Source organism: Diaporthe citri, assembly GCF_014595645.1.
Source record: "Diaporthe citri strain NFHF-8-4 chromosome Unknown scaffold_9, whole genome shotgun sequence".
Taxonomy (NCBI): Eukaryota; Fungi; Ascomycota; class Sordariomycetes; order Diaporthales; family Diaporthaceae; genus Diaporthe; species Diaporthe citri.
Window position 1 is genome coordinate 1,646,920 of NW_025064854.1, and position 26,865 is coordinate 1,673,784.

General features: G+C 56.3%; 9 protein-coding genes across 9 annotated transcripts; 5 read left to right on the top strand and 4 right to left on the bottom strand.

Annotated features, from left to right (window-relative positions):
* Positions 1-264: 264 nt before the first annotated feature.
* INS49_015574 (uncharacterized protein) lies at positions 265-1,149 on the top strand (the record flags this gene model as incomplete). The annotated part of the gene is made up of 2 exons (XM_043176253.1): positions 265-749; positions 801-1,149. 2 exons carry the CDS (start codon positions 265-267, stop codon positions 1,147-1,149), a joined length of 834 nt encoding a protein of 277 aa, XP_043019708.1.
* A 514-nt stretch (positions 1,150-1,663) lies between these two features.
* Positions 1,664-2,308, bottom strand: INS49_015575 (uncharacterized protein; the record flags this gene model as incomplete). Its single annotated transcript, XM_043176254.1, has 1 exon — positions 1,664-2,308. The coding sequence occupies one exon, from the start codon at positions 2,306-2,308 to the stop codon at positions 1,664-1,666; it is 645 nt and encodes a 214-aa protein (XP_043019709.1).
* An 810-nt stretch (positions 2,309-3,118) lies between these two features.
* INS49_015576 (uncharacterized protein) lies at positions 3,119-3,829 on the top strand (the record flags this gene model as incomplete). Its single annotated transcript, XM_043176255.1, has 1 exon — positions 3,119-3,829. The coding sequence occupies one exon, from the start codon at positions 3,119-3,121 to the stop codon at positions 3,827-3,829; it is 711 nt and encodes a 236-aa protein (XP_043019710.1).
* Positions 3,830-4,160: 331 nt separating this feature from the next.
* On the bottom strand, positions 4,161-5,065 carry INS49_015577 (uncharacterized protein; the record flags this gene model as incomplete). Its single annotated transcript, XM_043176256.1, has 6 exons — positions 4,161-4,426; positions 4,509-4,553; positions 4,661-4,719; positions 4,806-4,849; positions 4,913-4,943; positions 5,046-5,065. The coding sequence occupies 6 exons, from the start codon at positions 5,063-5,065 to the stop codon at positions 4,161-4,163; spliced, it is 465 nt and encodes a 154-aa protein (XP_043019711.1).
* A 1,151-nt stretch (positions 5,066-6,216) lies between these two features.
* On the top strand, positions 6,217-9,243 carry INS49_015578 (uncharacterized protein; the record flags this gene model as incomplete). The annotated part of the gene is made up of 2 exons (XM_043176257.1): positions 6,217-6,298; positions 6,368-9,243. 2 exons carry the CDS (start codon positions 6,217-6,219, stop codon positions 9,241-9,243), a joined length of 2,958 nt encoding a protein of 985 aa, XP_043019712.1.
* A 3,940-nt stretch (positions 9,244-13,183) lies between these two features.
* INS49_015579 (uncharacterized protein) lies at positions 13,184-18,364 on the top strand (the record flags this gene model as incomplete). Its single annotated transcript, XM_043176258.1, has 5 exons — positions 13,184-13,244; positions 13,460-13,779; positions 13,871-15,925; positions 16,796-17,036; positions 17,247-18,364. 5 exons carry the CDS (start codon positions 13,184-13,186, stop codon positions 18,362-18,364), a joined length of 3,795 nt encoding a protein of 1,264 aa, XP_043019713.1.
* A 574-nt stretch (positions 18,365-18,938) lies between these two features.
* Positions 18,939-20,801, bottom strand: INS49_015580 (uncharacterized protein; the record flags this gene model as incomplete). Its single annotated transcript, XM_043176259.1, has 1 exon — positions 18,939-20,801. One exon carries the CDS (start codon positions 20,799-20,801, stop codon positions 18,939-18,941), a length of 1,863 nt encoding a protein of 620 aa, XP_043019714.1.
* A 3,113-nt stretch (positions 20,802-23,914) lies between these two features.
* On the top strand, positions 23,915-24,480 carry INS49_015581 (uncharacterized protein; the record flags this gene model as incomplete). Its single annotated transcript, XM_043176260.1, has 3 exons — positions 23,915-23,927; positions 24,021-24,336; positions 24,444-24,480. The coding sequence occupies 3 exons, from the start codon at positions 23,915-23,917 to the stop codon at positions 24,478-24,480; spliced, it is 366 nt and encodes a 121-aa protein (XP_043019715.1).
* Positions 24,481-25,517: 1,037 nt separating this feature from the next.
* INS49_015582 (uncharacterized protein) lies at positions 25,518-25,886 on the bottom strand (the record flags this gene model as incomplete). Its single annotated transcript, XM_043176261.1, has 1 exon — positions 25,518-25,886. The coding sequence occupies one exon, from the start codon at positions 25,884-25,886 to the stop codon at positions 25,518-25,520; it is 369 nt and encodes a 122-aa protein (XP_043019716.1).
* Positions 25,887-26,865: the final 979 nt, after the last annotated feature.

Consider the following 26,865-nt stretch of genomic DNA (forward strand, 5'->3'; position numbering starts at 1 on the left):
TCCGGCTGTTCACCACTTCAAGATTTTGTTGTTGGTCCACCTTCCGCAGGAGGCATCTTGTGATGGGCAGTGGGTGGCTGGTTCCTTCCTAGTGGGGGAAGGAGAGACCCTCGGTGGTTCTTGCGCTTTTCGAGTTGACATTGTTGACCTCTCGTGTTGCTCATCTTTGATCCGGGATCAACACTCCTCTCCGCAACCACATGGGTTATCATCATCATCACAAAGAGATCCTAGGCATTACTATAAATTCCATTACCACTCACCATGTCAAACGACGAAGACACTGCACAGTCAGGGGAAAATGCTGAGTGGATGAACGACTGGTTCGACTTCGAGGCTGCTGTGGATCCGAATTACGACCAGGCTCAGCAGGATCAGGACACCAGCCCTCCAGCACAGCCTTCGGTGGAGGGCTTCGAGAACAGTCAAGTCCAACAGGGCCAAAACAACGCTGAGAGCACCAACTTCCTCAGCCTTGAGAATGTCCAGGATCAGCAAGCCCGAAATCCTCCAGGAAACATTGATCAAGGAGGGACATTCCCCATTCCCTCGGTCATTGATCTAATCAAAGATCAGAAAGAATGCATTTTCTCCAGTAGTAACACGCCATCCCAGGACCTACTCCTTCTTGACGCGAAAGTGAGACGTCAGATCCAGCTGGGCCAGAACTCTCCCAACAACAGCAACCCGGGAGAGAGACGCCCGATCCCATCGATCATTGGCATGGATCGGGGCCGATCCGACGGACCGTACGACCCACACTAGGAGCCGCTCTACACGGTACTGCACACGAGGCGCAGCCGCACAGAGGCCAAGGATCTTCGCGCCCAGATCCGAACTCGCGGCTTGGACGTTTTCTCTGAACCGCAGTGGGAGCCCATCATGCAAAGCACGGGATCAGGATGGCAATTCAGACATCATGTTGGAAGAGGAATGGAAACCTTTACAACTATCCGTCGTGGCAACCGGAAAGGCTTCAATGAAGTCCTGCGCCAAGATGGCTATCGGAAGGCGAAGCGATTAACGATGATTGTGCAGCAGGACGGGGGCGAGGTGCTCGTGGAGGGGATCATTTGTGAGAATGAACGCAAGTGTTCACGCACGCCTACCTCCACTTTACTGGAAATCTTCGAGGGGTTCGAGGTGTGAGTGTGTTCCTCACGGTTGCCTACCCTTTCCCCACAATAGCAAACTTACCACAACCCAAGCCTTGGAAGAAATATGCTCCTTTATTGGCCTTGTTTCCCACGACCCCTCACCGTCCTCCCATACCACTTGAGCTGACTAGTCTACGACAGGGCGTCGATATACCAGTTAGGGGCGACTGAGCCCGCTTCATGTCTGGTCGAATTTGTGAAGCCTGGTGAGGCAGAGCGAGCATGTCGTTTCGCAGACAAGTTGTAGCACAACAGCAGTAGGTTGGTATGCAGGGTGACAGAGCACTCACGCGGGTTTCCTGATTTTGGGCAGCTTGGAGTGGGATCGGAAGACCATGGAGGGTTGGAGAAAGCCCAGACAGGCGAAGGATAAGCGGAAGACACAAGAGTAACGCGTGGCTGGGGTTGCAAATTAGAGGTCGTAGTACATCCATAACTGGGAGAACACAAGGCATATCTCCTGCACAGCAGACCCATCAAAGTGCATATCAACGCAGCAGTTGATCTCAGTCTGGTCCCTGCTTCCTCTTTCTCCTCCTCACCCACACCTCCCTCTCCTCCTCCTCGTCATCATCAGCCCCAGCCCCGACAGCAACAACCCCAGCCGCCGGCCTGAGCTCGACGTCCCACACGCCCAGCTGGTACGCGCCGCGGTCGCCGGCGCCGGTCGTCAGCTCGAAGGCGAAGCTGTGGCCGCGGCACCTGATGGCGTGGCCGAGGGTCCTCCCGCCGGCGTCCTCGATGTCGAAGGGCACCCCCCACGACAGCGAGTACGAGCGGTGCGGGCAGGCGTGGTCCACGGCGTGGAAGGCGCCCTTGTACCGGAAGACGAGGACCTGCTCCTTCATGAGCCACGCGTCCTCGCCGGCCGCGGCGTCGGCGTCGATCTCCTCGACTGAAGATGCCGCCGCTGGTGTGGGCGAGGGCTGGGCGGTGGTGGCGGCCTTGGGGTGGAAGATCTTGCAGCCGGGGACCTTGGTGGTATCCGCGGAGACTCCTGCTGCTTTGCACGGCTGTGGCCAGACGAGCTTGAAGTGGGGCTCGCTCGAGTTGGTTATGTTGGGGAAGGAGGACGCCAGGCCGGCGAAGAACCAGTCGTCGCCTGGGCGGGATGAGCGAGGCGCGGGAGAAGAGCTCGGTGGCGCTGCCATCGCGATACACTCCGCAGAAGGTCTGCCTCGAAGTGGTGATGTGGGACCGCTGTTGACGATGGGTTCAGATTATCGGCTTAACGCCCGCCGCAGGTCATTTCCTCTCGGGTAACAAGGTATCGACAAATCTCATGAAGCCATGGCGAATTAAAGGTCATAGGCCTCATTTTTCCGACAAGGAAGTCACTGGGAACTGATGCTCATCTTGAGGTCTACGAGACTCATATACTTGGCCAAGGCACGAAGTCGGGCAAACCTACGTGTAAGTCGGAGGACGGGGACAAAACGGCAATGTTCGCCGATTCTTGCCCGTATACCTGTAACGGTAAACCGCCTTGGAGCAACGCCTGTCTCTGAAGACACAACTTCTGGATAGCCGGCCCATCCACGAACGAAGATGTCCCGTCTACTGCTCTGTGGTTCGTTTCAAGTTGGAATCTCGCACGAAATCCCTACTGAGCGGAGATGAGCAGGGCTTAAACGGCAAAAGGGGTCGTCATCTGTGTACTGCTGAGATGCACTAACAATTATCTAGCTACTTTGCTGTTGTCTGGCCCCCCACGTTATGCTTGGAGCTGAGCTCCCAAACTGGGTCCATGATCGCCAACAGCTCCAGCTCCGGAGAAGCTGTTGCTTGCGTCTTGACATTTCTGTGAAACTGCGGCACAGCAACCGCTGCCACAGATGGGAGGATCACAATGATGTCCTACAGTCTGCACACACAGCTCAGAACACAACCCCTCTCGTCAGTCTGTCTGTCTCTCTAGCATACAAATACTCCAGAATTGCCCGTCGACAACCACCGCGACAATGTGGAAAGCCCGCCTGTTCCAGGCCTTCCAGCCCCTCTGGCACAGCCCGTCCCAGACGCCCACCCCCCTCCGACAGACCGTGAAACGCTTCTCAAAGCCCACGAGGCGCCTGAACAGCACAAAGCCCCCATCAACGTCACCGTCACCGTCCTCGGCCGAGACCGCCGCCGCGGCCAAGCAGCAGTCCCGCGCGGACCGGATCCTCTCGCGGCTCCCGCGCCGTATGCAGGGGTACGCGGGCCGGCTGCGCAGCGCGCCGCTGTCGCACGTCGTGGCCTTCCTCGTGCTGCACGAACTGACGGCCGTGGTGCCGCTATTGGGGCTGTTCGGCCTGTTCCACTACGGCGGCGCGTCGGCCGCGCCGATCGGGTACATGACGGAGCACTACGGGGGCTACGTCCGGGACGGGACCGCCAGGTTCGAGCGGTACTTTACCAGGAAGGGGTGGTTCGGGTTCGGGCGGGAGGGAGGTGAAGAGGCCGCCGGGGGCATCAAGGGCGATAATGGGGATGACAATGCTGCCGTCATGAGCCGGTGGGAGGGCTCGGATGGGAAGTACAGGATCGTGGTCGAGGTCGCGCTCGCGTATGCCATCACCAAGGCGCTGCTGCCCGCCCGGATTGTGGTCAGTCTGTGGGCGACGCCTTGGTTTGCTGGTCTAATGGGCCGGATACGACGGGTCTTGCCTCTGGGCAAGGCGCAGAAATAGCGTGCAATTGAACAGGCTTGAGTCTGTCCCGTCAATGTAAAGCAGAGATACGGGGCAAGCTGTTCCTTTTAGCTCGTAGAGGCCCAGGACTACGCAAAGAAAGGCCTATTTCTGCCTGCTATTGGCACGGTCTTGTTTGACAAGGCATTTGCGCAAACTCTCAAGTGATCTTGCGTCTCAAGTGATCTGGTGTCGAAGCTTTTGTATTTTTTTCTGGTTTCCTATCGCCGCTCTATGTGACAGATCCCGGGCCGGTCATTCCCTCATTCTTGAGTACATGGTCCAAGCCCACGAGGTTCCAACATGACTGGTCGTGTTGCGAGGAAGCCACTTAAGGCTTCTCGTAGATCCAGTCGTGCTGGGCAGACTTGTAGCTGACGAGCTCACCCTCCTTGAACCAGAGGGCAATCTCCTTCTTGGCGTTCTCGACGGAGTCGGAGCCGTGGCAGACGTTGCGGCCGACGTCGATGGAGAAGTCACCACGGATGGTGCCGGGGGCGGAGGCCAGGGGGTTGGTGGCACCGAGCAGGACACGGCCGGTCTTGACGGCGTCACGGCCCTCCCAGACCATGGCGGCGATGGGGCCAGACAGCATGTCTGAAGGGGCTCAAAGTAAGCTTCGTCCGCGTTTGGAAAGCGGCCGAGGGCCGGGAGAAGGGAGGGGACAAGGGAAACGTACAGGAGAGCAGACCGGGGAAGAAGGGCTTGTCCTTCAGGTCAGCGTCTGTGTGAGGCGGTCAGTAAAATGTTCGGCCGAGGGGCTGCACCATGGCGGGGTAGCTCCGCGAGCAGCATTTTCAGGGTTCTGGACGGTAGACGGGGGTCACGAACAGTGAGCCTCGAGGTGCTCCTTGCCGGGAGTGACGAGCTTGATGGCAACAAGCTTGTAGCTGGAGGGGAGCAGAGTGTCAGTCGAGTGTCCATGTTCGGTAGGGAGTCTCAATGGTATCAATGGACACCAGGGGGGGAAGCTCACCCGCGCTGCTCGAATCGCTGGATGATGGGACCAACGAGGCCACGCTGGAAGGGGTGTTAGTCGTGGCAAAGAGGTGAATGAGGCCCGAGGTGTGCCAATGCTCATACCTGGACGCCATCGGGCTTGATAGCAATGAAGCTGCAAGTCGACTACGTTAGCAACCTGGCCGAGAAGCGTGGAGGGGTGAAGGTCGAGGCTCAACGCTCAATGCCAACGGCCTGATCTGGGGCGGAGACTCACGTCTGTTCGGTGGCGGACATGGTGTCTGGTTGTTTGGATGGCTCTTCTGTATGAACAGGAAGGATGTCTGTGTTGATAGAGGCGGGAGAGTCGACGGTAGGATAGGAGAGGGTTGTGGTTCGGGACGTGGAATAAAAGAGATTTCTCGAGAGGACAGCTACGAGGGCCGCTAAGACCACGGCAAGCAACGGCAGCAGTGGGGTCCGCCGTGTGTTTGGGCCTGGGCCACCGCCGCCTGCAGGCCTCCGCTGGCCCTGGTGCTGCTGGTGCTGTTCGACTTGGCGGGGCATAATCATGCAAAGCGCGGGGTGCCAGCTCAATAGCTCCCCCGTTCAGTGGTTCAGGGCCGTTGGAGCCCGGGATCCCGCCGTCCCCAGACACTTAATGCTTATGATAAAGGGCCGTGGATATTGAATATAAAACTGTTGAGAGGACCAATAGACTAATTGGACGTGTGTCAGGTCTTGGTATGCGCATTTGGTAAAGCAGTGGCTCTCTATGGGTAGAGAAAAAGAGGCAGGGCCTTTGGAGGGGACGAGGTTGTTGCAGATGGAGCAAGGCAGTGAAGCTCCAGCCAGGGAGACACCTCTCACCGCCGCCAGTCTGTGAGCATTAGCTGTCCAGAACTCGTGTCAAAAGCTTCTACCATGACAAGTCAAGTAAGGTCAGATGACAATCGTGCAGAAGGTTGATAGTAATGACTGACTATACTGCCATAACTGGAACTCTATCTGTGTATATTTGTGCAACATGAACGTTGGTTGAGGCACAGAAACAACCTCGCTTGAACATTGCTTGGTTGCACGTCAGTCGGAAGGAAGCTGGATGCTCTTGGAGAGCAGGGGTCTAACAAGAAGGCATTGCCTGCCGGGTCGCTTACACCCACGCCCACTAGGAGCAGAGGAAGCTAGGGGCCAGCTTGACGTTTCGGTGCTGGGGACTAGACAACCGACCTCGAAACATCAACAGACTTGACAGTTACACACTTCGACCCAGCAAGAAGACTGGGAAGTAGTACCGCACACAATTATCCGGCGGGCACTCCACTGGACAATTGAACACCACAAGAGCCCATGATACACATCGTCACATAGCCTGTTTCCCCATATACTTGCTTTCTCCTGGTGTCAACAACCGCAGTCCGCAGCCCAGAGGGCATCATCTGCCTGTCATGCACTCTCAATGGCTGTCCCAGAGATGGACAGCCTACTTCTGCTTCCTTTCCCTTTTGCTGTCTCTCATTACTCCTGCAGGTAAGGCTCAGGCATAATCCCAGCCATGCTTGCCACAAACACGGGCACATTCTAATTACCCCCTCACAGTCTCGGTCAAGGAGAACGACTTCAAGAAATGCCACCAGTCCGGCTTCTGCAAACGCAACAGAGCCTATGCTGATAATGCACTTGCATCGAATTCTTGGGAAACACCATACAAGATCCTGCCAGAGTCAACGTCCTTCAAGGATGGCCAACTTCAGGCTGTCATTCTCAAGACCATCAACGAACAGGGCGAAACTGTCCGACTCCCAATAACCGTCTCCTTCCTCCAAGCAGGCACCGCCCGAGTCACTGTCGACGAGGAGAAGCGGCAAAAAGGAGAGATCGAGCTCCGTCACAACAGCCCGGTCCGCAAGGAACGCTACAACGAGGTCGACAAGTGGGTCATCGTTGGTGGGACAGCCCTTGACAAGGATGCCAAGGTTGTCTTCGAGGACAAGTCCCAGACAACTGTTCAGTATGGACCGGATTCGAAGTTTGAGGCTATCATCAAGTTTGCACCCTTCAGCATTGACTTCAAGAGGGACGGCAACACGCAGATCAAATTCAACGACCGTGGCCTGCTAAACGTGGAGCACTGGAGGCCCAAGGTTGACAAGGTCGAGCCCGAGAAAAAGGAGGGAGAGGCCGAGGCAAGCGCAGAGGCTGAGGCCGAGAAGAAGACCGAGGAAGAACCTAAGGGCGAAGACGAGAGCACTTGGTGGGACGAGTCCTTTGGAGGCAACACTGACTCCAAGCCTCGTGGCCCCGAGAGTGTTTCTCTGGACATCTCCTTTGTCGGCTACGACCATGTCTTCGGTATCCCTGAGCACACCGGCCCTCTGTCTCTGAGGGAGACTCGTGGTGGCGAGGGCAACTTCGAGGAGCCGTACAGACTGTACAACGCCGATGTCTTCGAGTACATCTTGAACAGCCCTATGACCCTCTACGGAGCCATTCCTTTCATGCAGGCCCACAGGAAGAACTCCTCGGCTGGTGTGTTCTGGCTTAACGCTGCTGAGACTTGGGTCGATATCACCAAGGCCAAGGAGACGAAGAATCCACTGGCCATTGGTACTTCTGCCAAGACGAACACCCACTCCCACTGGATCTCCGAGAGTGGTCTGGTCGACGTCTTTGTCTTCCTTGGACCTACTCCCCAGGACCTCACCAAGGCCTTTGGCGAGCTCACCGGCACTACTGCCATGCCCCAGGAGTTCGCGCTCGGATACCATCAGTGCCGTTGGAACTATATCTCCGATGACGACGTCAAGGACGTCGATCGTAAGATGGACAAGCACAAGATCCCATACGATGTCATCTGGCTCGACATTGAGTACACAGACGGCAAGAAGTACTTCACTTGGGATGACCACATGTTCAAGGACCCCATCGGCATGGGCAAGCAGCTTGATGCTAGTGGCCGCCAGCTGGTGACCATCATCGACCCTCACATCAAGAACGAGAACGACTACTCTGTTGTTTCCGAGATGAAGTCCAAGGATCTGGCCGTCAAGAACAAGGAGGCAAACATATACGAAGGTTGGTGCTGGCCTGGCTCATCCCACTGGGTTGATTGTTTCAACCCTGAGGCCATCAAGTGGTGGAAGTCGCTCTTCCGTTACGATGCCTTCAAGGGCACCATGGAGAACACATGGATCTGGAACGACATGAACGAGCCCTCGGTCTTCAACGGACCCGAGGTCACCATGCCCAAGGACAACATCCACCACGGCGGCTGGGAGCACCGTGACATCCACAACATCAACGGCTTGACCTTCCACAACGCCACCTACGAGGCTCTTGTGTCACGTAAGAAGGGCGAGTCGCGCCGACCGTTCGTGCTCACTCGATCCTTCTACGCTGGATCGCAGCGTATCGGTGCCATGTGGACCGGAGACAACCAGGCCTCGTGGGACCACCTTGGGGCCTCGATCCCTATGATCTTGGCTCAGGGTATCTCCGGTTTCCCTTTCGCAGGTGCTGATGTCGGTGGCTTCTTCGGCAACCCGGAACAGGACCTGCAAGTTCGTTGGTTCCAGGCTGGTGCTTTCTACCCGTTCTTCCGTGGGCACGCCCACATCGACGCACGCCGTCGGGAGCCCTACCTGATCGGCGAGCCCTACACTAGCATGGTCACCTCAGCCCTGCGCCTGCGCTACAGTCTCCTGCCTTCGTGGTATACAGCCTTCTATCAAGCCCACAAGGAGGGCTCTCCTATCGTCCGCCCTATGTTCTACACCAACCCTACCGATGAGGGCAGTCTTGATATCGACGACCAGCTCTTCCTGGGGAGCACTGGTCTTCTGGTTAAGCCAATCGTTGACAAGGACCAGGAGTCCACGGACATCTACATTCCGGATGACAGTGTGTACTACGACTACTTCACCTACGACATCGTGCCGACCCAAAAGGGCAAGAAGGTCACTGTCTCGGCGCCACTGGACAAGATCCCCCTGCTCATGCAGGGCGGACACATCTTCCCGCGCCGCGACCGGCCGAGACGGTCCGCAGCGCTGATGAAGTGGGACGACTACACTCTCGTGGTCACACTGCCCAAGTCAGGCGGCCAAGCAGAGGGCGAGTTGTACGCTGACGACGGCGACTCGTTTGACTTCGAGAAGGACCAGTACATCCACCGCAGCCTCGTGCTCGACGGCAACGTCCTGTCATCCAAGGACGCCGAGGGCAGGGACACCAAGAAGATCAAGCAGGGCGAGTGGCTCAAGAACATGAAGAACGTGAGCGTCGACAAGGTCGTCATCATCGGCGCGCCGGCAACCTGGGCCGACAAGAAGGAGGTCACGGTCACGGGCGCGGACGGCAAGACGTGGACCGCGCTGGTGGACTACACGCCCGGCAGCAAAACCAAGGCCGCGTTCGCGGTCGTCCGCAGGGTCGGGGCGCCCATCGGCGAGGACTGGAGCGTGTCATTTGAGTAGACTCTTCTACTTGTCTCTCACAAGGGGGATATAGTTGGGTGGCAGGCAAGCCAAGCGAAGCGAGGTTGGACGCAAATGTTTCGGCGTTCTTCTATTTGTCTAAGTTACTTTGTACAACTGAGGAGTGCCCTTTCCCCACATATACTTTCTTTGTACAATAGTGGTGGCCTGAAGCTACCCACTGAAAAGGCTGGGAAAGTACGATGGAGAGATAGATGTGCTACGTTGAATTGAAACCGCGCGAACAGCGGGCGTCTTAGACATGTGTGAGCCTCCGTCGGCCCTCAGGCGAGGTCGGGCAGTCGGACAGTAAGCTTGTGTGATCCGCTACCTGTGTGAGTATAGTGGGGGCTGAATAACGTACAAATGTTGTTCCTAAGCGTGAGGAATTGCTCTGAGATCGGGAGTGATCGAGATCAGTCGGCTATCTGGGCTGCTGATGGTGGAGTGGGGATGTAGACGCCACAGGTCAATGTAGATCAGGTCGTATATGCACGTGAGCTGACAACGTAGACCAGATCATGGACTGTGCTTCCATATGCGCGCGGGAGCCGTGCCACTTGCTTGAGAGGGATTGGTCGTTTGGGAATTTGATCTTCACCAGCGCGATTAGACTTATTGCACGTCACAGCAGGGCGGACGGCGACGTGCATTCGCACGGTTGCGGACTCCCCGGCTCCCTGCATGCTGAGCATGCTTGTTCGACTGCTTGTGAGAGCGTCCATTGCTCCTACTGCTTGTCGGGCGTGGCCTGGTGGTGGTAGTCACGCCGGATGACAGAAGGCTGAATCCGGGCGGTCTTCAACCCAGGCAGGCCGTTTTGGACAAGCTCGGTGTCTTCTTCAAAGACGCCCCCGTGTGTGGAACATGTGTTGGATGGCGTGTCCCCGTCGCACGGCCGGGCATTGATGTCTGTTGTTAGACTCGAATCAACTTCCCGAGCCCGACGGGTTCCCATCTTCTCGTAGCTTGCATTTTTTCTGGTGGACGCATAGCCGGCTTTTCACCTTGGCCGTAACGAATGCACGATACGTGTTAATGTCACAGAGCGCTTTAGAGTTTCCGGATAGGCCTGCCTGACCTTTGTGGACCGCCATGGCGTTTTTGCGCGCCTCTGGTCGAGTCAAGACTGATGCTGCATTCCTCTGTCATTGACCGTCTCGGACAGTCTGTTTCCTGTCCGGCTTCGTGCCCACTTCTAGCATATACCGCAGCATTGACCATGGAGGTGACTGTTTTCAGCTAACAAGGTCTAGCATGAAAAGATCTGGCACCCGCGCACTCACTGAAGTTGCCAATGCGACTACATGGTAAGAGCAGCGCGGGAAGTCCGTGGTGAGATGCCACGGCCGCATAGTGGTGGTGGTGGTGCCGGCGGTGGAGACCGGTAATAATCCGGGGAAGACGGTTCGAGAACGATCAAGGGCTCAAGCCTCAGGGCGGCGCGGGTTTGCGAGTTGATGCCGTCAGCCTGGGGACCCCAGACCAGAGTTATGGAGCCCTCGTGGGGCGGGCGATGTGTTCCTGGGATATCTTGGTGGTGATCGGATGGGTCCCAGGCGGTGAGGCTGTGAGCATGAGGCTTGGTCTGGACGTCTTCTTTTTTCCCGCGTGATAGTGGGGTGAGGGCGGAATGAAAGGGTTGCCCGGTACTTGAAAATGGGCACTCTTCCGTGGTGGGCTGCGGGCGTTGCTTGTGCTTGCAACCTCCGATATAATTTTCCAACGACGTTTTCTCTGCGTTTCCGCCACGCGCAGGCGAGAATAGGAGCGGCCGAAGCGCCGGACGACTAGCAGTCCCGAGAAAAGGTGCAGCTCCCGTCCCGGGTCGCTTACCTAGGTAGCCTGACTGACGGCCTAGTCGACGGTCCAATTTGGTACTAGCGGCTCAAGGAAAACAGCGCAACCGCCGTCGACTCTGCTAAAGCTGTGCTTGACGTCAGCCATGGGCCGCATACGCAATACGGAGCAAAACCTTCGTCACAGCAAGAGTTAGACCGCTTGGGATGATGGCCGGGAGAGGTGAAAGAGCTCCGTGACAACTCATCGCTGGCATCATTGCCGGGTGCGCACAAACCTTGATAGATGATAGAACTAGGTGATCGATGAGACGACCCTGGCGAGAGAGAGACGCGTCGTGGTGGGTTCGTGTCCGAAACTGAAGCTTGCTTGTCCCTGCGTCGTTGCTGCAAGCCACACACCTCACCCTGCCGCCGTCAAAGAATTCCCCTGTCCATCACTCATCTCGATCACCGAGACTTGTCTCTGCTTGTGGTGCCACCATGCAAGCGACCACATTGGCCACAGTCGCTTTCACCGGGCCATTCGGCCAGTCAGCTCGTCTAGTCCAGCTCTGGCAGGAGGGCGGCCGGGAATGACCTTGACCATGGCCTGGTTGGACCCCCACGGCCCAGGAACTGCTGGCCAGGACTGCCGCACTGCGATGGCGCGCTCCCGTTTTAGGGCCATGCCACGGCAGCACGGGCAAGCCACCAGAAGCCAGTCAAAGTGCGTCACTCGGCGGCTGTTCGGGTGGGAAACGCCAAGCCGGGCCTTCGTACTGTACCTGCACCAGCCGACCCAGCTCGCGACGAAGGGTTGATCCAAACTCGATTTGTTGCGCGGGTGGGCTGCGGGTTGCCCAGACAGCACTTCCGCCGAATTGGGTCCCCACCCTGCCAGGCCATCGACCAAGGAACGACCCTCCATCTCGACATCGCCGGCAGCTTAGCCCAGAATTTTCTGACACCGTAGACAGCCCAGCCCGGGACTACAGGGAAGAGCTCTCAACAGGAAAAGAAAAAAGGAAAAGAGGGTCCAGTTTGCCAGAATAGCCCAATTCATTACTAGCATCGTATCGCAGCAGAATTCGGGGGGGAAGGGGCTCGAAGGGGGCGAATGCGGAAAGTACCACTGTACTGGATTGCTTGCTCCTGCTCCAACTACTGTACAACCACAGGACAGGACAAGACAAGCTACCTAGGTAGGCAGGGCAAGAAGGACAAGGCTACCACCGGAGGCAAAGATCGCCTCGCCAGGGCAGCACCCGCGTTGATCTCGCCAACAACCTGCCCATGCTTGCCCACCCGCCCACCAGGGTCATATCAAGATAACAAGAACAAGGTACTGACTGCAACAAGGTTGGCCGCCATCTCTTGTCGTCTTCATTTTCGCGTCCCTGCACTGCTCTGCCAATAAACCCAGAGTACTAGATATCTACTGCGCACAGTATCCAGCAGTCTTTCCTTCTCATTCCTCCGAGTCAGGTTCCCGATTCTCGACCCTGCATCGCCCTGTCCTCTCCCTCCACATCTGCCTCCTCCAGTCTCTTTTTCTCATTCTGTACCCATCGCTATCTCTGCCATCGGTCCACGCATCCCCGTCTCCGTTTTTTTCTTTTCCCGTCTTTCTAATAGTAGGTACATGATCGGCCCTGTTCCTCCGCTTTGACCCAGCACTTCTGCTGCATCTTCCTCGTCGAGGAACACCACACAGTATCGCCCCCAAAGTTCAGTCACTTTGCTGCTCTCAGCCCGTACCTACATGCTTTACACACCGAGAGACTCACAATTACGATAGCCCATCTGTAAAAAAAATTCAATCTCCTCGTCCCAAATATTCGGCTGCCTATGGCGGACATTCCCACCCTACAGGATCCATTACCCTAGTGTGGACTGGACGGATTGGCTCGATCTCTCTCTCGTCTTCCCAGGCCGAGGGACGCGAGCTGTGGAGCCCACATCTACGTCACGTCCTGGAGCTCAAGACCCTTATTACCCAATATCAGCCTCGCCTCTGTCACATATATCTTTCTCGACCTGAACCGACGTGGAGAACACTGCCCGGCTGTGAACAAACAGGGTCCTGGGTGCCGTATCGGATTCAGTGGTTCTAGATCCCATACCCGTCCACAATTCTCCCGCGCCCGTTCCAAGCCAACATGACGTCCCCTGTACATGTCGACACCAGCGAGAAGGCTGACCCAAATCTCCTGGCTCCCGGTACGTACATCAGATATTTGTGGGCTTTTCCCAAACCCAAAGCCATACATTCCTTGTCTGTCTTTCACCTCGCATATCGACCGCCAAAGGTCGTGTCACCTCGAACTCGGCTCTTTGGCTTACTGGTCTCATCTTGGTGTCTTGAGATACTATAACAACCCCGCCGAGGCTCGTCAACATGTCTCGAGACAATTCGGCTGACCCTTTCCATACAGACGCAGCCACCCTCAGTCACTATTCAGACTCGAGGGAAAATGCGAACCGACTTATGGACGATCTTGAATTGCTGCGTGTCGAACGTCAGGTCAGCAACGCGGAGAAGGAAAAGGAAAATGCCTCCAGACGCCGGTCAAGATCGCAACAACACCATCCCCATGACAGGCACAAGCCTGAAGCCCCGCCAGAGGACGCCTTTCACACCCTGACCGAACCTACCCAACTACCCCAGATCTCAGCAGGACCAGAACCGACGGCCTTGGGCAAGCTGTTTAAGAAACTTAGAAGGTTTCCCAGAGTAGTGCGCTACTTCGTCTATGTATGTTATCTGACATTGCGACCCACCTGCATTTTCCTCCCCAGATTCGACTGTTGTCATGTTACCATAGACTGACTCCAGCGGTACAAAGGCTATACCAGTGGCAGTCGTTCTCCTGACTCCAATCTTACTGGATATTTATGCATTCACAGGGAGCGACAACCCCGTGGGTGGCCCAGGCGGCCTGAGGCTCCTCTGGTTCGGAATCTGGCTCGAGATCGTATGGTGCAGTCTCTGGGCGAGCCGGATTTTGGTTTCGATGCTACCGTTCTTACACGGCCTCGCGGCAAAGATGGTCGGCTCCAGCAACCACAAGAAATGGAAGGACATCGGCAGACAAATGGAAATGCCAAGCGCCGGTTTCCTATGGATGTTGGGTTTGATTGCCTCGTTCAAGCCTATCACGGATGATCATCGGAACCCAGGGGGAAACTGGTCTGACGATGGGGATCCGCCTTACATTACCTGGATCGATATTGTCTGGAAAGTCATTATTGCACTTTTCGTTCTCGCTGCTAGTAACTGGGCGGAAAAGATTTTGATCCAGTGGGTTGCGACGTCCTTCCATTCCAGGACATATGCGTCTCGAATCGAGCAGAACAGACTGGAGATCAACTTCTTGGTCCGACTTTACGAGTTCAGCAAGGAAAAGCTGGCTCACGACGACCCGGTCTGGATGGACTCCAACGGCGGTCCTTCCGGCTCCAAGACCCCCATGAAAATGGTCCAGGACAATGCACGGCAAGCCTGGACTCAGATAGGCAAGGTTGCTGGCAAAATGGCTGGAGACTTTACAGGCCGTAAGGTTATGGCAGCTGGTCACCCCAAGAAGGTCGTTTTGGAGTTGCTTCGCAACCAGCACAGCAGCCACACATTGGCACGGCTGATTTATCGAACTTTTGTCCGCCCTGGCGAGGAGACAATCACGCTCGACGACCTCAAGCAGGCATTTTCCTCAGCAGAGGACGCCGAAACTTGCTTCGGAGTCTTCGACAAAGATCTCAACGGCGACATCTCCATGGAAGAGCTCGAGCTCGTCTGCAACGAGATTCACCTCGAGAAAAAAGCCATCGCCGCCTCGCTGAAGGATCTGGACTCGGTGATCAAGAAACTTGATACGGTCTTCCTGTTCATCATCTTCATCATCGCAGTCATCGTCTTCATCTCCATCCTTTCAGGCTCGGCGGCTGCTGCTCTCGGCACTAGTGGTACCACCATCCTCGGTCTGAGTTGGATGCTCCAGGCAACGGCTCAGGAATTCTTGCAGTCAATCATCTTCGTCTTTGTTAAACACCCCTTTGACGTAGGCGATCGAGTCACCGTATACGGCAACACAGGGTCACTCGGTACTGGTGATGATTACTACGTGCAAGAAATCAGTTTGCTGTACACTGAGTTCAAGAAGATGGAAGGCCATATTGTACAAGCACCCAACTCTCTGCTCAACACGCTCTTCATCCTCAACCAGCGCCGCTCCAGTGGATTGGCCGACCCCATCGAGCTCAAGCTGAAGTTTGGTACATCGGCAGAGCTCATTGAGGAACTCAAGAACCGCATGCTCGACTTTATTCTCGAGAACAAGCGCGACTACCAGTCAAAGATCATAAGCGAGGTCCGCACCATTGACGAGGTTTACTCGGTGACCCTGAACTTCATTTTCTTCCACAAGTCCAACTACCAAAACGAGCTGCTCCGACTTCAGCGCCACAACAAGTTTGCTGCGGAGTTGATGCGCATCATGACCGACTTGGGAATAGAAGGACCAAGGAAGATGGAGCCGGGCGGAGCCCAAAACTTCCCTTTCTACCTCGCTTACCCGCCCGCTCCCAGCGAGAGCGCGCCGAAGGAGAATGCCATCAGGGACCAGCGCAGCGGTAGTCTCCGGACAGGGCCCGGCAGCGTCCACCGCGACGACGCATCATTACGTCCAACAAGCCCACCCAGCCCTGACGTGCGACGACGTAGGGCGGAGTCGCAAGCCCGAGCACAATTTGACCGCTTTCCGGACTTCGGCGATGTCTTTGAGGGCCGCAAAGACCCTGCTGCTGCCAACCTGGCCCGCCTGCAAAGCCTGAGGGAGGAAGCCGCTAGTGTTAGCCAGTCCTCGGGCGTCGATCGGTTTGGACGGGGCCCAAGTCTGGACAGGGTCGGCACGATGAATAGTGACACCACATCGAGGCACGGCCGGGGTATTTTCAGAAGGCCTCGGAGCTCCTCGAAGACAGTTTCGAGCGACAGAGGTGGAAACATGGTATAGCGCGCAAGTTCGGACGGGCGGGAGTTCCACCGGCGACCAGAGACTGCCGGCATACAGCCGACTACCTGACCGCGAATTGATGATTTACTAGAGTATAGACTTTAATACCCATATAGACCAAATAGACTGGCCTTACAAGGCAACGGCAAATTCAGGAGAGATTTCCAAGCGACCCGAAGGCGTTCAATGTTTGCTCAGATCAGGTAAAACGGGCGCGCACAGGGTACCGAAACCTCGAAGACACTGTTCTGAAGTGGTGTCGGACCTATTTACAACACACTCCAGGTCGAGGGTTGATTACTCGAGCGCCGTTTCTCTATCTGATTGGGACCATTTCGAGGGTGGCTGGATATGTCTCACAGAGGGGACTAATCACAGGCGCACATGGCCGTCCCGAGAGCAGCAGCGGCTGACTTTGTTCGCCTCAGCCGCACAGGCTAGGGCATGAGGGTCCGCGAGGGACTCAGACGCAACATTTTCGAAGCTGGAGAACCCTTTCTTATCATGTCTGACCCAATATTTCTGGAAGATTCTCACCGTGACGGCAAAACGGACAAGTCCCCGCTGTTCTAGGGTTGATCGTCACTCGGCCTCACCACACGAGACGAGACCACAGCCTGTTCCCCCCCCCCTTTTTTTTACTCAAAAGTCGATCCATCAAATCGCGAAACGGACATCCGAGAGACCAGAGGAGGTGGGGGAAGAGAAACAAAGGAAGGGCGGGACACAATTATGGCCTCGCTTCCCTCTGGCTGGAAGGCCGATTACGACGGGAAGCGCTGGTTCTTCACCTACGGGCCCACGGGCCAGTCACAGTTCCAGTTCCCGCGGCCGGGCGACGAATTCCCGGAATTCTGCTGCGCGGGTGCCGCCTTTCTCCCTGCGGTGGAGCTGATGCCCGAGGAGAGGCTGGAGAGCGAGAGGCAGGTCCGCAGGCTGTTGAATGCCAGCGGGTCCAGGGCCGCAGGGAGCCCGGGGGAGGGTGTGGACGGGACTGGAGGTTCGCCTGGGCGTGAACGCCCTAGGCGCGAGGCAGGTTCCGATGGAGGACGTAGTGTCTGCTTTGAGAGTTTTGCCGCTGTGAAGTCTTGGGGCAGACAGGGGCTGGGCGGAAGTTGTGAAGTGACGAGGACCGCAGAGCAGACGGGACACGGCGCTGGCGATGGGGTCGGTACACCGGCACCGACGAGCATGGCTAAATCTTCTACAGAGTCGACTGGCGAGCCAGCATCCGTGCCACTTGTGACTCGAGAGGAACATTCTCAAAGCAACGAGCCACCATACCAGGCGGTGGACACAACTGCGCCTACACCGATCATGAGCGAACCGGTTCTGGCGGTCGTCGAAACCACAGCTGCTGCTCCGTCACTCGGCCACCAAGGCCAACGCCCGTCCCCTGCCGCAACGCATTCATCATCTCCCGAACTACCGATGTTAGATGGCCGGGCGGTCGACTCGGCACATTCGTCTCTGCTCGCTCTCTCTATTGGGGATGTTCCGGAGCTCTACAGCGAATCGACAGCCCTGTGTGAAGACGAGATCAACCCGCCACCCGTGGAGCTTCCTGTTAACGAAGGAGGCTGGAATGGGCAAATCACAATTTCGACTTTTGTGATTCAGGATCCTGTCGAGCTCCCGGCGTGCGAAGCACCTGGAGCCAGATTGGGCGAAGGAAACCGTGCCGTTGGGCTCGGGTCGAAATCCCATTCGCCGGTGACCTTGACCGGTGATTCTGCGGCCCATTCGAACGCTGGGCGGGGAGAGGCCAAAGAAAAGAGCCGTGGCCATGACCGTGCTGGCTTGCCTTCCCAAGCTTCGAGGATGTCTTCCAAGACAACACTTGATGAGACCTCGCTCCGCGATAGTGTGAACCCTAAGCCGGATGAAGAGCCTTCACCCGAGGACTCTGTCCAGCCAGTCGAGAAGTTCGGAACAGAACGAAGGGACCTGTCGCATTGCCCGTCCATCCTTCGGCCAGGCCCACGGCGCTCCGGCCAGCTACCGCTTCAACAACAGCCGCGGGCGGTGGCGCCAGCTCCTGTCACGAGCACGTCTCACGCTGCCCGTGTCCGGCTCCACCAGCAACAGGAGCAGCAGCAAAAGGAAAAGGTTGAAGCAGGTCCAGCGTCCCAAGAACAACCTGCCAGGATGCCCGCCATGCCGCCTGCACTTCACCCACACGAGGTGCCAGCGCCTGCCTCCACAGAAAGCCACGAAGCACCCCGTCCTGGCGACCTGAGAAAGAATCGCCTGCCTAGTTCAGTCAACTTCGTGATTCCCATAACACATCTTAAACGTCGAACCCAGCTCCGCATCAAGCATTTCTAAAGCAGACTCGCCAAAGTATCACGTCAGCGCCTCCTTTGCATCAGCGAGGCCCTCTGAGGAGCCTCCCAGGGCAGGAGGGCAGGCTGGTGGGGGCGGCCCAGGACTTCTACCGGGCAAGAAAACGGAGTCGTGGGGCCGGGCTGCGGAAGACGAAGCTATGCGGGCTCATCATTTTGTGGGTGACAACTCTGCACCAGAGGTGCCAGAATGGGGCTGGGGATATGCCAGATGAGCACGAACAAGCGCGACGGTGCGGCTTGCCATCCAAGAGCAGGGGCGAAGTACCATGGAACCAATGTGTTTGATTAAAGTATTGCCTGTCCGAGATGAGAGAAAGCAGCCAGTAGACATTGGGAAGTGATGGACGAATGTTGGTGGGACCCACAGGGCAGCAAAGCATAATCCTGCAAGGAAGAACACCACAAGATGATAGAGACCAGGAACAATATGGCTGGGGACATGATTGTTGATAAGATGGTGGGTCTGAACAAGTATGCTAAGCTATTATTATCAAGCTTTGGGTATCAATGACTCTCCAGGACCGCATCCAACAAAGCCTCCTCGATATCTGACTCTAAGCCTCTTCGGCCTTGACCTTGTCGACCTCGGCGTCCTCCACAACCTTCTCGGCTTCAATCTCCTGCGCCTGAGTTTTGGCCTCCTCCGTGGTCAGGTCCAGTTTTTGAACGTGCGAGTTCTTAAGCTTGTCGTTCTTCTTCTTGTTGCCCTGCATCATCTCCCTGCGCTGCGCCTTGCGGGACGCCCGGTCCATAGCGCCGATGGTCTTTGGCGGCTCGTCGCCCACAGGCCACCGGGCGGCGGCGGCAGCCTCGTCCTCCTCGGTCCACTCGCGCGGCAGGACGGCAAACACAAGGTACGACGTGTGTGCCTTGGTCTCCGCCTCGGGCCGTGTGACCAGGCGGCCCTGCAGGAAAGGCTTGACGGCCGGCTCCTTGGGGCTACCCTCCTCGGCATCCTTGGGCTGCTGGGCACCGCCTTCGGCGGCTATCTTCCCGGGCGGAGGAGCGTAGTCGTCCATGTCGTCGTCCTCGTCGGTCTTCTTGGCCTTGCTGATGCCGGCAAACATCTTAGCGTTGTGCTCGGCAGCCTTGACCTCGATCTCCTTTAGCTTGGCCAGCGCCTCCGCGACGTTCCCGGGCGCTTGCTGCGCGCCTCGGTCAGACACGACGTCGAGGCCAATCTTCTCGCGATATACATTGATGCGCCTGTGGGCGATCTCCACCATGTCGATCTCCACCCATCCTAGCTTGCGCATCTCTGAGACTGTACGGGTGACCTGCTCGATGCACGGCGAGAAAGTGCAGATGTAGGCGCTCCTCTTGGGATTCAAGGGTGATATCCACTTCTCTTCGTCCTCGCCGTTACCCTCAGCCCCGGCCTGTATGCCCTCCATCTCATAGCCGTTCTTGACCCTGCGCCTTGACAGGTGTGGTAGCGCAAGCCAGGGGGCAGGCAGGTCCAGGAATACTGCGTCGGCCTCTGGGCTCTTCCCATCGACCAGGAATCCGTCCTTGTAGACATCGCGGTGGTTGATCTCCACTATCCGGCTCAGGCCATGCTCGCTGATCTCCTTCCTCATCTTCTCGAACCTCTGCTCGTGGAACTCGAAGCTGAAGACCTTGCCGGTGGGGCCAGTGCCGTCGTGGAACCCGGTCTCGCCATCGTAGACTGCCCGCGCCGAGGCGTGGGTGAAGCTCCCGCTGCCGGAGCCGGCCTCGATGAGCCTGGAGCCCGGGCGAGCTCGTATCCTCTGCAGGACATAGCTGTAATCGGGCGTGTAGACGACTTGTGTGCGGTGAGGTAGGCTGCTTGTCCAGATCTCAGGCGTTGGCGGAAGAATGTAGACGAATCCGCTCCTTGCCGCCGTGGTCGTGGTTTTGCGTTGTTTTTGAGGTGGTCTCGACGATTCTGATACTTGCACGGCCTGATACTTTTGCTCGCTCTCGATTTGGTCCTCGACATCCCCGGTCACTGTTGTTTCTTGGGCTTGTTCAGCGGTGTTGTCCTCGATTGTAGTAGCAGGTTGGCCAGGTGTGCCCTTGACTCGCTTCTCACCCTCGTCGTTGGGACCCCTCTTCCTCTTAAGGCTTGTGGCGTCTTCATCCACAGTTGCTTCCTCATTGACATCTGTGGCAGTCTCCCTGGCGTGCTGGTTCTTCTTTTTCCGACCTCGAGACCCTGTGTCGACGTTTGAGGCTCGGATTTGGGAGCCCCATGGGGCGCCGATCAGGGTGGAGTGAGGAAAGGATCCGAATCGGGTGTTGAGGACATGCCCCTCCTTGTAACCATCGTGCTCGCCCTCTGTATCTCGCAGGTAGACTGGGACCAGGTCGTCCTTGGAAAGCTGTATGATGGCGAGTTGGTTGGCCCTGGCCGCCGGGCCAGGATTGAGGAAAGGCGAGTCTTGACGCAGCATTGTCTCCGCTTGCAAACTGTGAAGATTGATCTTCAGTTGCCTCAATCACTCCAAAGGCAGGACAGAGTAGCAAGCAGCTTGCATACGTTTGCAGCCCACCTCAGCTTGATTGTCGCGAGTGTGTTGCTGAAGGCCTTCGCGAGCTATTGGAGGGCAATTTTCTGGTATCGATAAGCTCAAACGGAGGACCAAAAAACGGCGGCCTGCCCCACCCGATCCGCGGGGGGCCGGCAAGCAGCCGCTATGACCATCAGAGCCCGTTTGGAGCTTCCGTCTCGTCCCCTGTCCTTAGTACCGTCATCTTTGGTCCCCTTCCCAGGACGCCTCACAACGCGGTTTCATGCAGCTGCATCCATCGATTGGCTTCCGAGGGAATGGTAGCGGGGTCTCACACATACTAGTCAAGCCACCGATTTCCAAGCTCAACCGAGCTCATCCCCTTTTCAAGTGCCGCTCGTGCAATCACGAGAGGTTGTCCGTCTGAGCGCCTTGGCCGTTGCTGCAGGGCTTCCAATGGACGCCAGCTCGTCGTCAGCTCGTCCCACGCCACGAACATGCAAACACGGCCCATGAAATTTTGCGCGCCCGACTGCGGCAACGGGTGCTGCGTCCTGGGCTCCAATGAAGCTTTGAAACTCGGCCACGAAGCCTAGTGCATGCCAGAGGCGGTGTTTGCCCGGCGCACCACGAAGCGTCAACCAGGTCTCAACATTTCTGGTTCGCCCAAGACTTGCAGGATCAGTCCGCGGCTGGCACCGTCTGAGCAAGAACCCGCGGTGGCACGCCATGCTTCTCAATGCTGCAGATCAGTCATTGCATTTATGATCTAATAAGGGTTAGCAACACCTTGGGAATGGGGCAGGTCCAAAGTGCCAGCGGTGAGAATCTCTGACTTCCGAGCTGTGTGGCTTTGCAACATATCTATCTGCCTGTCAGACTACAGGTCGCAGTGCTCACCGTGAGGCCGGCGCTAGAATGACGTCGGGGAGATTTTGCAAGATCGAATGGGGGCGATCTGCGGTTCATCGTCGTCGGACCACGTTGCAAAAGCTTGGCCAAGGGGCCAAGACTTGCCAAGATGCGGGAGGCACCTGTCACTCCAAGCCGTTTGCCGAATTTTGACGACAGCCTCAGACTGGGCTGCACAACACGCATCCGATGTGGCCTGTATCCATCTCATTATCGCGTATTGCTGGCATGAGTCTGACGACCACGTCTTCAGTCCTTCAATGCCAGCAAGACTGTGCGTCGAAGCACTTGCGCAACCGGTCCAATGGCAATTCTGCGCCCGGACAAGCCCTTCACCCCTGACCGTAGCCGGATCTCCAGCACTATGTAATAGAGCGTTTCGAGGTCCCGCCAATCTGCGATACCAGTGCAGTCGGCTGTACAGTCCGCGGCTTATCACTACAGTGAAGACACTAGGTTCCAAGAGACACGGTCGGAGGCCTACATTGGCCATGTGCTGTGTCAATCCACCGTGTCAACATCTGTTAGCATGAGAATTATGTCTGGGTTGCACCCAGATTGCGTCCATGATGCTCAGCATGAAACGAGATGCCGCAGTGCTTGAGCTGACTGGCATGAGTCTCACCCCAGGGCCACATCGTGCCGTTTGAAAAGCCCAACGGGAGTACTCGGGAGCTCCTGTGGTGGACTTCATGAAGTCACCGCCTTTCGATGCCCGAGCCCAAGGCTCCACGAACCTGCTGCGCCATCTATTCATATGGATCTCGGTCGGGGTGATCACCAAGGAAGGGGCCCGCATAGAGAAGCTACCAGGCCACTTATGGCATAGTACACGATGATTGGTTTCACTCGCTCACGATTAAGCTTTGATTTCCTTGATTATCACACCTTTGCATGCCTTGGTGGCCGAACCCTGGCTACCAATCATGCATCAGAGCTGGTTTGGCATGTCTCGTCTCAATGCCCTCCCCTCCTCCTCCCCACTTCAATGGGACAAGTCAGATTTGGGCGGTAGGATGCCGAAATGCCGACGCAGCTGCAAATCGGCCGCCAGAAGCTCCTCAGTGATAAATATTGACCCATACCTCCGCCATCTGGGACAGGCTGCCTCTGCAGGGTGGGCGTCTCGAACCTGACCCTTCGATCCACATGAGCTCATGTCCGCCGTCATGCTCGTACATCGGACGTCAAGGCCCTGCTTGCACAGCTCAGGGGTCCCGTGTGGTGGGGTGACTGACGGATGCCTCAGCAACTGAAGCTACCCCTCGATTGCCGGTGTCTTCCGTGTCGCTCACCTCACTTGGGATCTGAAGCTGTGGATGATGCCAGCATGTTGACTTCTAGGTCCTCACATTGGACAAACCGGGATCTCGCCCTCCTCTGTCCACTCGACTGACACCGCACCGGGTGGTTCACAAACGTGGCGGCACATATCGGCTGAACGAGAATATGGTGCTATCTTCAGGAAAGGAGGGCGCTCCAAGGGTTGCAGGAAACCCAATGGCTCCTGACTGAACACGCCCTCCGAAACGTGTACATCAAACGGAAACAAACCAAGCACCGGGCAACCAGTCGCAGAGAAGCCAGCCCTGCCCTGTGCCCTCTGTGTCCGTCGGCCGCGTAAAGCACGCTTGCACGAGCTGTGACGGCCTCCACTCAGCTTTCAGCTGCTACGGTGTCGCAGGGGGGAGGCATGCGGGATGCTTGAAATTACGTAGCAGTCCAGAGGACAAGCTTTCGCGATCGACCAGGGGTCCTCAGACGCTCTTGTTCTCGGACGGGTAAGTGGCTGTCATGGCCCCCAGTCCATTTCCCTAGTCGCCGGGATGACCAGGGAGCCCCCCCAGACGTCACCATCAAGGTCCCGGGAGGGAGGGGCAGTGCTGTCCCTCGTTCGCATCAGTCACGGAAAGGTCAAAACTCCACTTGGGCCGTCTCGACCATGGGTTGGGGCACATGTCAGCTAGGAAGGGGGCGATGCACAGGAAGCTCTTGAGCATATATAGCTGCTTCCTCCCTCCCTTCATGCTCCCCGTTGAATCTATCCTCATCATCAAACACTTCCACAACTTCCAAGAACATCAACAAAGTACACACTTCTTACAACCACTTCCTTCTCCTACACACACATACACACAGTCAAAATGTTCGGCTTCGGTAAGCCAAGTCCTCCTTAACCTCACAGACACTCTCCATCTACCTACATGCCGGAAGCTTTTCCGCACGCACATGACTGACAGCCTTCCCCAGGAGAGGCAAAGGACGCTCGCGACGAGGTCTACGACGGCCAGCCCCACGAGTCCAAGATGTCCCACGAGCTCCTGGGCTCCGCCGCCGCCTTCGAGGGCATGCGCCTCTGGGAGCAGAACCAGCGCAAGGAGGGCAAGCCCGTCGAGCACGGCCTGGCCAAGGAGATGCTGGCGGCCGCCGCCGGCTTCGAGGTCGACAAGCTCGTCGAGACCAAGGGCCTGGACTTTGTCGACCGCGAGAAGGCCAAGCACCACGCCAAGAAGCAGGCCGAGGAGCTCTACGAGCAGCAGTACGGCAACAAGGACCAGTTCCACCCGTGAGTGAAACCCAACTACCCGTTCATCCACCCATCCATCCGCCCGCCCTTCTTCACTCCCTACCCACTGGAGACATGGTGCTGACCACGACTGCTCTTCTCGCAAGTGACTACGATGCGCCTGAGCACTTCAACCAGTACTAAGCTTGCGTACTCTCAAAATCGCCGCCGGGGCGAGGTGGGAATCCTCGCTGTCCGCGGCGTCGGTGATGCGGACGCGGGAGGGCTTGTAAGGGACTTGGACCTGAGAATGGCTGGACTTGGATAGCACCGTATAGCACACCGGAAGCAGGTAGACGGAATACAGAATTGTTCTCTCCCTGAAGCCTTGCCTCGCCTTTCACACTTTTACACTTTCTCCCAGCTGTTTCCATAATTTTACCAAACAACGTTGAAGCAAGAGAATATTGTCTCAATTGGATTAGTAGCTGAATAGCTACCTATCAGTTGTGTGGTTGGAAAACCAAGGTCTCAGATAATAGTTGCAACTAAGACATTGATTAGACGAGGACTGACTCAACTCATGAACTTGGTGCATGCACCTGTGGAGAAATCAGTACCAACACTAACAGATCATCAGGGCGTTGCATTTCTTTCCTCTCTCCACGAGGTCTTGCAAGTGTCATAGTGCACCAATATATGCAGACCGACTGAACTACGGACACGATTTGATTTTGATACATCGAAACCAATGTTTCCAAATGGACATTCATCTTATGCACTCGGTCTGTGTGACACTACTGTAAAGAGTGGACGCAATGACTTCGATATTGAGGGGAGGGGAGCAGGAAAGAGAGCATCCCAGACTTTCCTCGGAACACCATCTGGAAGTCTTTCAGCGATGAGAGCTGATTGGGACAATTGAGGCATCAACGACTAAAGCCATTAATCACGTATTAGCTGTTGACTGACACTATTATGAGAGATGTATGAGGAAATAGTTCATTTGGTAAGAATAGTCACCCACAATTTCTTCTATTATGATGAGTAGACGCAGATAATGAAGTAAGACACCTAGGCTCCAACCCCGGAGGCGGTAGCCCCTCCCCCCGGCACCTTTTCCCCTTTTCTCTTTTTAGTGTAGAAAAGCAGTGATATTCACCTCATAATTGATACTCCACACTACATTGCTTTGCACTCTGCAGAACATAATTCGCACCCAAATAGTACTTGCGTCTCGCTCATCTCCAAAATGTAAACCAACTCTTCTTCGCCTTCTGACAATTCGCGCAGTCACCCTTGAGACGTGGGTAGTCCAGGAAGTTTGGCGTCGCGCAGTGGGCACCAATGATCTTCCTGCCCGCGACGCTCCATGGGCCGTGTATGTCGTTGATATGAATCATTGAAGTTTCGTCTACTAGCGATTTCCCATTGACGGGCCTCAAACCCTTGCACCTGTCGATCTTGCCTCTGTGTTCTTCGCACCGGTACGCTTTCAGATCCGAGTTCTTGCGAGCGACATTCAGGCCCTCATAGAACTTGGGGCAGCATTTCACGACCTCGTGGAACGAGTGGCCGCATTCATAGTATCGACCGCGGACTTGGCACATCTTTGCTTGCGGTTGTCAGGCCAAGCCGTCTTGTGGGGATTGTTTGGCGACTAGGAGAGACGTTGTGAGAAGCAAAGGATTTTGACAAGTTTTGAAATCAGGGCAGCTTTTTGTCTTTGGCACGCTGAATAACAGAACCATCAGTAGCTGTTACGATGTCCAATTTTATATTTAACCAGACCAGGTTCAGTGCGACAGGGGCCTTTCCATCTGCCAAGGTTGGCTTTCAGCCCCAAATTGTTGGTGTTTCCATTTTCCAGCAAGGCCCACCCGTTAGCCACGGTTGGTTCTCAGATCAAACCTGTTGGTGTCCTCATCAAAGCAAGATATGCTGCCCCTGGGTCCACAGGAACAAGTGAAACGGGGCGGCCTTCAACAACTGCTGCGATGCCGCGGCCGTTGGGAGCTTTGTTGGCCTTTCAGACCAAAAGGACTGCGGCCTGCACATGTTGGCCTGAATCCGTCCAAGCGAAAGCATTGCTCTGATTCCGAGCGCTTAGGGTAAGGTGTGATCCTCTATGGCGCTGAGGATCGGTTGGATTGAGAGATGCTGACAGGCCGGCTCTGCTGAGCCGTCGTTGCCAACAGCGAGTCGCCCGTGGCCCCCGCGCAGCAAATATCCGACCTACCTTCACTTACGCGACCCAAATCGCAAACTAAATCTATAATGCACAGAGTATATGTCAGCCAAATGCATCATGAAATTTGGTTTGTGGCGGTCGAGTGTATACTGGGATTACTGCACATTGTTCAATTGGATAAGCTCAAGCGAGGACCCCAGATACATTGATGGGACACCAGCCGATACTATGAGCGCCAAAGAAGCGAACAGTGCTCGAAGAAGGGGGGGGGGACGGGGACTGATAGTGTTTAACGGAAAAGTTATGCACTCTTCATGTATTCAACCTTAACCGAGACGAAGACCAACTGGCAGTCACACCGATAGAGAGAATCAACATCGATGGATTCTGCATTCACA